Here is an 11,758-nt window from a genome sequence, read left to right on the forward strand (position 1 = left end):
AAATACAGGAAGTAGTTTTCTAAAAAGGAATCCCTCTGACTATATAAAATTCCATCCAAAATGCAGGAACAGTTTACCCACAAGGCTCAGTTTTCTGGCAGTTTAAACATATTTTTAGTTATCCACAACTACTGGTATTATGTAAATTAGATGAGCTTTGGCCCTTTTTTCACAGTATGGTTGCCACATCTACTTTCTGGTTGGACATGGGCAGTAGAATTATAAACATCACCAAAATACTGAAACTGGGTAAAACTATGTAAAATCTTTTTCAAAGTAATAATGTTAATTGCCTTTTAGTGAACTGTGTAGTCTAACCTGTCATACTCTTTAAGCTCGTGCTGTTTTTTTGAGTTTGGGTCGCCATGGCAACGTGCTGTTGTCATGGTACGTCAGATGTGCACTTGTTCCACCCACTGCCCTTTTGAAGCTTGTTATTTTGCCAGTGTCAGCTCAGGTTTGCAGCTACCCAAATGTCCATGTTTAATCTGTGCCGCTAATTCACCGTTGGGCAAGTGTGTGGTGCCACCTGCTCCCCTCCGCTCCCACAAAGTCTGAATTACACAAGGCCTATCTATAATGTGATTAATTAACCTCCAGCACACCATGTCCTTCCATTTGCTGAACCATTTGAGATTTTCTTGCCAACATTTTTAGTTTGTTTACTCTGGGCTATGTAAACGCAATCTCCCTCAACAAAAAGGTACTTACTGTAGAGCTGCAAGTTACGCTCTAGTTGTTCATAGGTTTGGTATCTTGTGTGCCAAAGGGTAGCTATCTGCCAGTCTGCCCACTTGACCCGATGCCAGGCAATTTGAGCACGCTGCTGATTCAGATGCGGCAAAGGGAACAGAGTGATTTATTTGTGTGTGTGTGCGTTTCGGTTCTTTGAGAGTATGACAAAATCATTAGGTGAAATTTTGCACCACAGACACTAGAGCCGCACAATATTGGGAAATACTGTGATATGCAAAATGGCTGTTCAGTACTGGGATATTGATTTTGTGACAAATTATTATATATTTTGATACAATTATTTCAGTTAAATTAAAGGTGCACTGCGTAACTTTTCTGGAGAAGGGTCCAGCACCTGCTTGTCTCCATGGAGATGTTTTATTTATTTATGGTATTAAATCATTCTTTCTCTATAGTGACACACAAATAATATCAGGTCAAGTTACATGTGAGATCTGTGGAGAGGCAAGCCCACTCAGAATAAAAAACATGTTTTTCAATCTATCTTTGAGCCATAAAAGCTCCTATATGGATAAATGCAGGACAGATAAAGTTGATATCTTACTATGGAATTTTTTAGACAAAGCAGTAACATATCTTTTAAACATGTAACATTTTTGGTGGAGGATCTTCACCTTGTTACTTTCAAAGAACTGTAAAACAAAAAAACTCATGCTTTAATTTACTACTCAAATGGTGTCAAGAGTTATTCATTTAAAAACACTATAAGTTTCGGAGAACTTTTGTTCTCCATAGGACAGACACAGTCCTATTCATTTACTATTTGCTCAAAGATTTGTGTGAGATGAACGGCCATATTGGTGTGGTCTTGCAGTCACAAGCAGCATGTAGAGGAAGGAAGTCTGTTCTAGTGGACATTTGTTTAACCAAGTGTAAGAGACTGTGGTGAGGGGGGCGGACCTTTGCTTGGGGCCGTCCAAACAAAGAATTGATCTCTTCATCTTCCTTGTTGGTGGGGTGATGGGGGGGGGGCTCCTCTTTTAATGTCAAGGGTATATTTGCTGCTATATTGGTCCAAATGTTTACACTGTCTCATCGGGTGCCATGGAGGAGAGTGGGTTAGAGTTCACTTGGCCCACTTTGCTCTCGCTGCTCTCTTCTGTGAATTCGACTGAGGTTGTGTGGTTGTGTGTGAATGTGTGTGTGTAGGTTGTGAGAGATGTGCAGTGTCACAGTAGACTAGGGGAGGGCTGCTGGCACTCTCAACTCAACTGTGTATGTGTGTGTGTGTGTCTGTGTCTATTTGCCTCCATCCAAGGCCATTTCCCAAAGAGGGAGGCACGGCTCTCAACTCCTTCACTGTCTGGCGCTATATCAGCTGACCAAAGCCCTCCCCTCACAGATCAGAGGAGGAGGAGGAGGGTCTGTTCTGAGTAGTGGGAAGGAGAGAGAGAGAAAGAGAGGGAGAAAGAGAGAGGAAGCAAATGAGTGGAGAGAAGGCTATATCCAGGCAGTGCAAGTAAGGGAGCAGGTCTCGGCAGCCCCTGAATGTAAACAGATTATTAGATTAGTGGCCATGAGAAGTAGACGGCCGAAGGGAGTACTATCGCGCTCTCCCTCCTCTTTCTGCTAATGGCGCTCTATCATTTCTTCGTCTGATTTTTAGCTGCTTCTGGAGAAACCGGAGAAACTTCTCGCTGGACCGAGGAGGAGATGGAGATTGCCAAAAAAGGTAATGCATGCTTTTTCTTCCTAATCTTTTTTTCCATAAGCCAAATATTTTTTTTCCTTTCTGACTTGTTCCCTCTCTCTTCTGATGTAGCCTAACTGGTTTGTTAGATACAGCGCAGTTAAATTGTATTAGCCTTTTCAAACATTGTTACAGATCATTTATGGATTTAGGTTTATGGCTTATCTTTGCTGGTCTATAAAGCAGGGGAAGCATAATCCTGCACAAACTACTATTAATTATACAGTTAAAACGTTTCCTTAAGTTTATCAAATGTACCTATACATTTCTCAACTAAGTGTGTAGTTTGTATGTATTTTAATATTCACTGAATCTTTTCTTTCTTCTTCTTTTAAAATTAGTTCCACTTAACTATAAAATGCACATAAAGTGATTAGTCTGGATTAACTGGAACTTTGTTTGGGGCCTCTGCGATTTGCTATTCATTTTAAGAAGAAAGGGCTCCTCAGGCTTTGGGCCTTTAGTCTAGATATGACTGCAGATTAGTGGCTTGTTGTACCCCTCCTATCATGTGATAAAGTAGGTCCAGCACTTTCAAGCAGCAGTACTGGGCCAATTACACAGTTTAAATTGGTAGAAAATATTTTAGACATCACAAGTCTATAAGTAATGCACAGTTATTTGGTTTAATTTAAACTATGACTGTAATATGATTACAAGACTTGCCTTGTTTTAAAAGCCATTATTGATGGGAAGTACAAGGGATATATAGGTTTTAAAATGCAAAAATAAAATCTAAAAGAAGTTCGAACTACATATTGAGTAAATGCAATCTCAAACATTTATCCCCCATTTCTCAGTGAAATATCAGGGCTTCATTTTAGAATAGTTGCTTTGGTGCTGGTGTGAAGCTACTAGCACACATCTTTTAAGCTGAAAAGGAAGTAGGCCTCACGATAACACATTTTGTATTGCAATATCTTGTTACAAAAAATGTCTCGATAAACTATAATATTGAAACTTTATACCACTGACACAGTAACCCTTAATCAGGATCACTCCATTAAACATGATTAAGTATAAATATTATTATAAAAGCAAAAGCTGAATGAATATATGAAATGTTGCAGCATGCATGTTAATTACAAACATACAACAAATGATTCACATGATTAAATATATTAATTAATTATTATATATAATAATATTGCCTCAACTTTCATTTATTTTTCAAGAAGTTGATATAGTAATTATCAGGTCTAGCAGGGAGGTGCAGAGGTCAGAGGAGTCAGTGGATTTAGCCTGTAGACGGCTTCATGTCCGAGGTAAATGACAGTTGTCCTGATTTACTCAGCTTAACCCTGATCACATACGAGAAGACGAGTAACCATAGCAACAGTAGACTCATGAGTGCTGTGTGATTTTACAGTAATCGAGGTTCAGAACAACCACTTCTCATTATCATAGACTGTTCATTGAGCACATTCATAGTTGAAGCAATAACTGTGAGGAAACAACTGGGAATTTAAATAAATATGCACGTACAGGAAGTAGTTTGTACAAAAATCAAACCTAACAATTCAAAAATGAATAGTGTTGTCACGATACAAAAATGTCAACACCAGTTTTGTCTGATTTCAAAATGACAATGATAATAACTATAAAAAGCACTCATATTTTAGATAATGTAATGTTATGTAAATTACCTTTTCCAGTTGGTCTTACTAGTACTGAAGTATCAATACTTGTTCAAATGGATATCGATACTAGTTTTAGTAGTATCTGGGTATGAGTATTTCTGACACATCTAAAAATATTACCATGTTCTTACAGGCCTTGTAGAGCATGGACGTGACTGGACAGCTATTGCCAAAATGGTGGGCACCAAAAGTGAAGCGCAGTGCAAGAATTTCTATTTTAATTATAAGAGACGCCACAACCTGGACAACCTCCTTCAACAGCATAACCAGGTATTGTCCACTGTATAGTTCTGTATACAGTTGTGTATATTTTTCTCTATTAAATATCACATTCACTGTATTAACTGGACTCCTGTGTGTTTTCAGGGAAGGGATCGGGATAGGGCTCAAGGTGAAGGCCTAGCCACAGCATCACCCGACGATGATGAAGACAACGCAGATGATAGTGAAGGTCAGTGACCACTTGCTAAATAAACATAAAAGGTTGTAAACCAGTGATTCCAATTTCATGTGTATGAGTCACGTTATAACTATGCTAATATTGCCAAATATTAACAGGAGACATGGAGAAAACTTTGACACCCATAGTTTGCTTTAAAACACTCTTCAAAAAGTTTTTAAAAAGTTTATCAATTTATCGTGGCTGCTTTTTTTCCAAGGCTAAACTAGATCAGATTAAAAAGAGATGACTTGTTTGAGGAAGAAAAAATTATCTAAACTCATTGGGCCTATCAAGCCGGGGAGCCTGTTGCATAACAGTTCTTGGCTTTGAAGACTCCAGAAAACCTCTTTGAGCACAAAGAAAGTCCATTTGTTTGATCCTACTGCCTGTCAGTCTCCCAGACGTAGAATTTACATCAGCCTGTTTTCTATACCGTTAAGGTTTGCATATAGATTATTTGTGACTTTGTTTAAGCTGCATTGATTGATTATTGTAATTTTTCTCATACGGTTGCTTCATTTAGCCCCAGACTTTCATGTAATTCACATAATCTCCACTTCCCAAGATAGCAGTGGCGGCAGAGGGAGGTCACAAGGTTCTGTCGTGTTTATTTGACTTTCCCTTTGTCTCATGGAAACCCAAACTGCTCTTTGAAAGCCTTGGTGCTCGGTCGCATGCAGATTGTCCCATCACATACATTATACAGTAGACCTTATAAAGATATGCGTGTATTTGCACACGCAGGCACTAGGAAGTCCCTAAGCCAACTGTGCTTTTCTGATTTTCAGTTTGATACATTTAATGCATTTGCAATTTGTTTTGCAAAGACGCACCATCTGGCCGAGCATCACCATGGAAACAACTGCAGTGTTGGACAATATGCCACAGAGAAGCACTTTTAAATGGGAGAGAGGAGATTTTAAGTGTCAAAGGACATTCGGGAGACCCTGACCTGTATTTAACTTTTGCTTATATTATTTAGTATTTCATCTATATCAGACAGTATAGACCATATGTATTGTCTGCATATATCTGATATATGAAACGATTATTTTACTAAGCAGTAAAAAAAAAAAAAAAAAAAAAATCATAATCTAGCTCCCTATATAGTGTTTCCCGCAGGTTTTTTTGGCACTGGTGAGACAAGCTATCCATATTTTAATCATTTTATTTTGTATAATATATGGAGAATAGACTTACTGCCTCTGCTGTTCAAAAAAGGACTGATTACAAAGTAATCTATATATTTATGAGTTAAGTTATAAGTTTTAGCGATTTTTAGACTATTTTTAGACTATGGGAAACATGCTGTGGTTGCATGCACACTCAAAATCAAATTATTAAAATGACATGTAAACAGCAAAATGATCTAATCTTGCTGACTATGGTCCCTCTTATTACTCACATCAGATTTTGTAGTTTACATAGCATTTAAATAATCTTAAATGTTCAGAAATCAGATAATAGTCAGATTTTGGTGTGCATGTGAACATTGCTACTGTGTATAAAACTATAGATATACAAAAGAACACAGTTTATTGACATCCCTAATCACATCATTTTCACTATCACTTATCAGTTTGACTTTTCTTTATCAGGTGCTGACAACAGTTCTGACACTGAGAGCGCCCCTTCCCCCTCTCAGGCTGACACATCCAAGTCCGCTGACTCGAAGAGAGTGGACAGCACTGCAGGAGACGCTCAGTGCTCCGACCAGGACAAAGGTCAGGCTGCTAATAAGACTTCCGAATCCTCATTTGGAGAGCTGCGAGTGAAGGAGGAAAAGAGCCCGGAAAGTGAGCGGGAGTCGCAGGAGGAGAAGGCCCGGGCGGCTGCTTATGTCAACCCCAAAACAGAACCTCAGGATGTGGATGTGAAGGGCGCAGAAGTGCAGGTCAAAGTGGAGCCGGAAACAAAGGACAAAGGGGAAAAGGGAGAGCACAGTGACAGGCAGAGGCAGCTTCACTCTGACGATGACTCTAGCGCCACCTGCAGTGCGGACGAGGATGTGGAAGCAGAACCAGACAGACAGAGGTTTGTTTAGTGTCATTTAGTGAAGGGCTGCAATGGTTAATCAGAATAATTGTGCCTAGTTGACTGTTAAAATAGTGATATTTTGATAATGATAATGATAATCATTAACTGGATTATACAGACTCTAAAACAAGTGCCAAAAGACCTAAAGTGTTATTAAATCAAAATGTCAATAATGTACTTCATCCATAAATTTTCTCTAGACATTTTTTTTTGAGTATTTGACTAATCAAAAAAGTTATTACTGACAAAATTATTACTTTAATAATCTCAAATTGCAGTCTTAATTTAGTGCTTTCTGGGTAGTGTTTCTCTTATCTTTAATATGTTCCTCTCTATAGGATATACTCGTTGGACAAGCCTTCATTACTCAGTCCCCCTTCATCTGTATTAATGTCTTCACCCAAGCAACCAAGCATCAAGCAGATGCACCAGCGAGCAGCAGCTATCCCATCAATGGTTGGTGTACCATTATATATTTATTTGTTTGGTCAATTTATATCTCATTGCAATCTACATACATTAAATTCAGTATGGTATGCCCATAAAATTTGATATATTTAGTATATAGAATCTATTCATCTAATTGGATAATATCACTTGGTGTTGGTAAATGCTAAAGCCTATATTTTTAGGTTATTAATCAGCACTATATTAAAATCATTTTACTACATCACAATGTGAAAAAATTATCAACAATTATTCCAATTCTCACAATACTGTACAGTTTGTTATTTTGGGAGTTGAATATTTAAAATGTCTTCCTCTAGGTTCCTGGTCCGTTTGGTCCTGGTGGGGTGCCCATCAGTGGTTATGCCATGTTACAGCATCAAATCAAAGCTGTGCACGAGTCGGCCCATCAGGAGGACAAGCAAAGGCAGGACCATGGAGAATTGGAACGCAGACCACCCTTCAACACCCGCAGCCCCACCATCCTCGACAGAGATGGTGAGATAGCAGAAAGAGTTTTTGATCTTCCCTTCAAATATTCAGAACTTGGTGTGTTTTGTAGCTGGAATACCTGATTACCGATGATGGCCTGTCACTATACGGATTATATCACTCAATAAATGATAAAGAGAACAATAATTCTTGGACCTCAATATTTATTATAGTTTTTGTTACTTTTATGTACCATGATAAGATTTAGGCAGTAGAAGATTGAATAAATGACTTCTATGACTCATTATAGACGCACACTACTACTATTCACTCTTACTCCTACTTATTTATTGTAGTTCATGTTTTGGGGCTAATCTTGTTTTTGGGCTGTTATGTCAGTAGCATGAATTGGTTTCAATACCGTTTATATTTTCCTTTTCTATATCGCCTTTAAAATGTGTTATTGTGACAGGCCCAGTTTCTGGTTTGGCACTTACAGTTTAGCTGATTAGCTTGGAGTGGGGGAGTTGTGAAGGCAGTTGTGGATAGTGTTATGGATTGTCTTGTGCAAAGCTTTTAGCACCTTTTAGTCTGAGTGCTGTGAAGAGCAGAGGAGTTGTCATTAGCCGCTGATCTTTGACACCAGAAGATTTATTACCTCTGGTTTAGTGGTGTAGTCCTCAGATCTGCGCGGCCGGTCTCTTAATAGTTGCTACATTTCCTCTGTGTTTGTCTATATACGTCTGTTTAGCCTTCACACTACATTGGTAGTTTTCAGATTGGATGTGATCGTGTCATACTCCCAGAGGCAAGAGACAGTTATCCTATTGACTGCATTGCATTTTGCCATTAAATATCCAAAAGGTAAATGCACAAATATTGAATGTGATCATTTCTTTTAGTGACTAAACCTAAGAAGTCACTGTATTACATCGCAATTCTGCATTTTAATAGTATGAATTTTAACTGCCCCAATCTCTATCACCGTGAATCTTATTGGGCTACAGATGTTGTGATGTCATCTGAAACACAGCAATATCTAATGACATTACAAACCAGCGGGTCCAAAAACTCCACCAATCTGCCCAAAATCCTTTGTACTGTCTGACGTCTAGGTGTAGCACATACATACCCTCTTCTCATTTTGTTGCCGTTTCTATTTGTTCAATTTTAAGTTCTCAATTTAGGTTTGTAAAAAAGGCAAGCAAGACGGTAGTTGAACATGAAGCTGTGTTAAATGTCAACGTGGACTTCCTGTTGTTTAAAGGTTCATGTACCCACAGCAATGTTACATAATTTCCACTTTATATTTAGTCAATAATAGTGATATAAGGGACAAAAGGCTTCTATAAGTTCTTAGTGCATTGGTGTAGAGGTAAGAACAAGCATGCATTTATGTTTGCCATTTCCATATGACCAGGTTAAAGAGGTTTTGTGCGCGTACATATTAGTGCTTAGTTCATTTATCTGTTGCTTTATTACATTAATTCAGTGTCCTGGACTTCAAGCACCTCGTGAATGTTAATGTTTGACACGGTCTCTCTTTAGTAGACATTTACAAATTCTTCATAGAGAGGACTGTTAAATAACTTGTTCCTCTATCTGTGTCAGCTAACAACAACATCTATGTCTGCAGACAAACTGCTCTTCTTTACCTACAATTATAGGTAAAGAAGTGGTTGGTGATATTGACAAAAATGTTTCTTTGGATATTTCTGTTCATTATCTCAGTAGCGTTTATTAAGACAATATTTTAGCAATGCTACTCAATCAGAGATGTGCTAAAATGTGCCTGTAAATGGCGCAGGTTGAGGTTGAGGTTCAAGTATAGCACAAAACATGAATGGATCATAAAATGAGCCCAGTGCAGAAATACTGTTTTAGACAAGGGAAGGTAAGGTAAAGCAAGTTTATTTGATTTACTTTGTGTATGAATTGTGCAATACAAAGTGCTTCACAGAATTAGTAAGTCATTAAAATTAAAATACAAACAAATCAAAACATAAATAATCATCAATCATATGCACAGCTAAACAGAACCATTTTGAGTCTTGAGTTTAAACATTGTTAAAGTAGAGCCCTGTCTTTTACTCAATCATTTTGTATATCTCCAAAATACCAACATTAGAGTGTTATACATTTTTTGATATATCCCCCACCTCTAATTAATAATGCATATATTGACCTGATCTTTATTATTATTTTGTTGTTCATGTTTCTACAGTGCTTCGTGCTTCCCCCAACCAGCTTGCCCAGATGCCTGATGCAGTTCGGATGGCGCTGAGTAGACCCAGTCGACCACCCAACATTCCCTCTCCTCCTCCACTCATTCCAACCACCAAGCCCACTGACAAACCATCTTTCATTCAGGGGGGTTCCATTTCACAGGTAAAAATTAATTGCCATAGACATACAGTTTGTTTAAGTTTTATCTAAATTAGAAAAAAAGCTTTATTGCCATTGTTAAAAATGGTAAAATATGTAATAAGATGAAATAAGCTATCAAATATTACATTGGAATACAAATTTGCTGCATAGATGGACAGAACAACTAGTAGTATAAATGGAAGAAGTTTTGTTGGCATGAGTTATTAAAAGTGACAGGTGTAGCCATGACAGCCTATTTTCCCACCTTTTGTTAGTCATTGTGTATTTTATTAAATTCTTTGTACTTGTGTTTTTTAACTAAGTAATAGAGTGGTGTTTTTCACAGGGAACTCCTGGTACTTACCTACCATCCCACGCCGTCTATGGGCCTGAAGGAACGAAGAGCTCTGTTGGCTCCATATCTCTGGGTCTGCCTCGCCAACAGGATCCTAACAAACCTGGTAATTAATTGTACTTATTTGATAAGGACAATGTACATTAATTAACATCTATATTTAACAAATGTAATAATGGGTACTAGTTGAGAAAAGCACAATCTTTTAACCTGGGGATTTCTGGCTCCTGTTTGTCTCTAGGAAATCCAAAGGTGGGTGAAGGGATGCCTTTCCGAGGATCAATCACCCAGGTAAGGAACTCTTTTCATACAGTCGAAACTTTACATTTGGTTATTTGTGTTCACATGTACTTTTTATACAGGGCACCCCAGCTTTGGCCCAGTCTAGCATTGCTGCTGATCTTCTAAAGGGCGGGATGCCAAAGCTGGCCACAGAGGACCTAAACAGTCCAGAAAAGACTCGCGGAGAATTGGCCAAAGCTCATGTTATTTATGAAGGCAAAAGTGGCCATATACTCTCTTATGATGGTAATTTAATTATTTGATAACATTATTACAATAAATTGTGAAAAATGTTGTGCTGTGTGTTGATGTGGGATGTTATTTCTGAAAAGCCATCAAGAACCCCAGAGAAAACACTCGCAGCCCACGGACAGGCCACGAGCTGAAGCGACCATACGACATGATGGAGGGGTCCCTGATTAGAGGACCCTCCGGCAGAGAAGCTCCATTTGAAGGTATTTCACCAGATACTTAAAACTAAATATTATGTACAGTATATTATTCATATCAAGATCAAATTTTCAGATATTTCAGTTTTGCTTATGTGGATGAAAACATGCAAAAAAGGGGACAAACAAATTATACTTTTTACACTGATTTGATTCACCTGAGCAAAATGGAAATATTTGATACTTACGATTTGAGTAAAGCTGTATATACCAGATATAGACTAAAAGTGTTCCTTTCTTGGACAGGTTTAATTACCAGAGCCTTACCAAGAGAAGCCCTCCATGGGGATAAAGACCGACCCTTAATACCTGGATCCATCATGCAAGGTAGTCCTTTATCAATTAATCTGACTCCTATTGTGCTGAATCTATTAGTATAATACAGAAATATATTTCATTAATGTCTTTTAGGAACACCTAGAACATCTGCTGAGGCTTATGAAGACACCATGAAATATGGAAAGCAGCTCAAAATAGATAGCCCTCCCATTCGCTCTTTTGAAGGTGGTATTGGGAAAGGCAAACCCTATGAGGGAGTCAATACAATCAAAGAAATGGGCCGGTCTATTCACGAAATTCCTCGTAAAGAGTCTGGTCCTGACTGCTGCAAGACACCAGAGATGCAGGACAGAAGAAGCATGGAGGTAAAATTAGAAGTTAAAGGTGCACTATTTAACTTTTCTGGTGGGGACCTGCTTTTTTTTTTTTAATGTTCCACTGTAAGGCATTAAAATATTAACTATTCAATTAATCGCTAAACATGCACTCTTTACTGTGAGTGGGGTTGTGCCTCTACATATCTGACCTGTAACTTGGCATGGTGGTCTATATGGACATAGATATGTTTATGCCATATTGTGG

At 38.1% G+C, this 11,758-nt stretch overlaps 1 protein-coding gene across 4 annotated transcripts in view; it reads left to right on the top strand.

The window, feature by feature from the left end:
* Nucleotides 1–11,758, top strand: part of ncor1 (nuclear receptor corepressor 1) — a 35,702-nt gene that overhangs the window by 14,552 nt on the left and 9,392 nt on the right. For all 4 annotated transcript variants that reach the window (XM_055226836.1, XM_055226837.1, XM_055226838.1 and 1 more), the window contains exons 17-29: nucleotides 2,363–2,428; nucleotides 4,220–4,356; nucleotides 4,453–4,537; nucleotides 6,127–6,562; nucleotides 6,904–7,021; nucleotides 7,333–7,510; nucleotides 9,669–9,832; nucleotides 10,158–10,272; nucleotides 10,408–10,457; nucleotides 10,529–10,694; nucleotides 10,781–10,903; nucleotides 11,144–11,224; nucleotides 11,309–11,541. In XM_055226836.1, coding sequence (XP_055082811.1) covers nucleotides 2,363–2,428; nucleotides 4,220–4,356; nucleotides 4,453–4,537; nucleotides 6,127–6,562; nucleotides 6,904–7,021; nucleotides 7,333–7,510; nucleotides 9,669–9,832; nucleotides 10,158–10,272; nucleotides 10,408–10,457; nucleotides 10,529–10,694; nucleotides 10,781–10,903; nucleotides 11,144–11,224; nucleotides 11,309–11,541 — 1,952 coding nt within the window. The remainder of the gene's footprint in view (nucleotides 1–2,362; nucleotides 2,429–4,219; nucleotides 4,357–4,452; nucleotides 4,538–6,126; nucleotides 6,563–6,903; nucleotides 7,022–7,332; nucleotides 7,511–9,668; nucleotides 9,833–10,157; nucleotides 10,273–10,407; nucleotides 10,458–10,528; nucleotides 10,695–10,780; nucleotides 10,904–11,143; nucleotides 11,225–11,308; nucleotides 11,542–11,758) is intronic.

Source organism: Periophthalmus magnuspinnatus, chromosome 14, assembly GCF_009829125.3.
Source record: "Periophthalmus magnuspinnatus isolate fPerMag1 chromosome 14, fPerMag1.2.pri, whole genome shotgun sequence".
NCBI classification, from domain to species: Eukaryota; Metazoa; Chordata; class Actinopteri; order Gobiiformes; family Gobiidae; genus Periophthalmus; species Periophthalmus magnuspinnatus.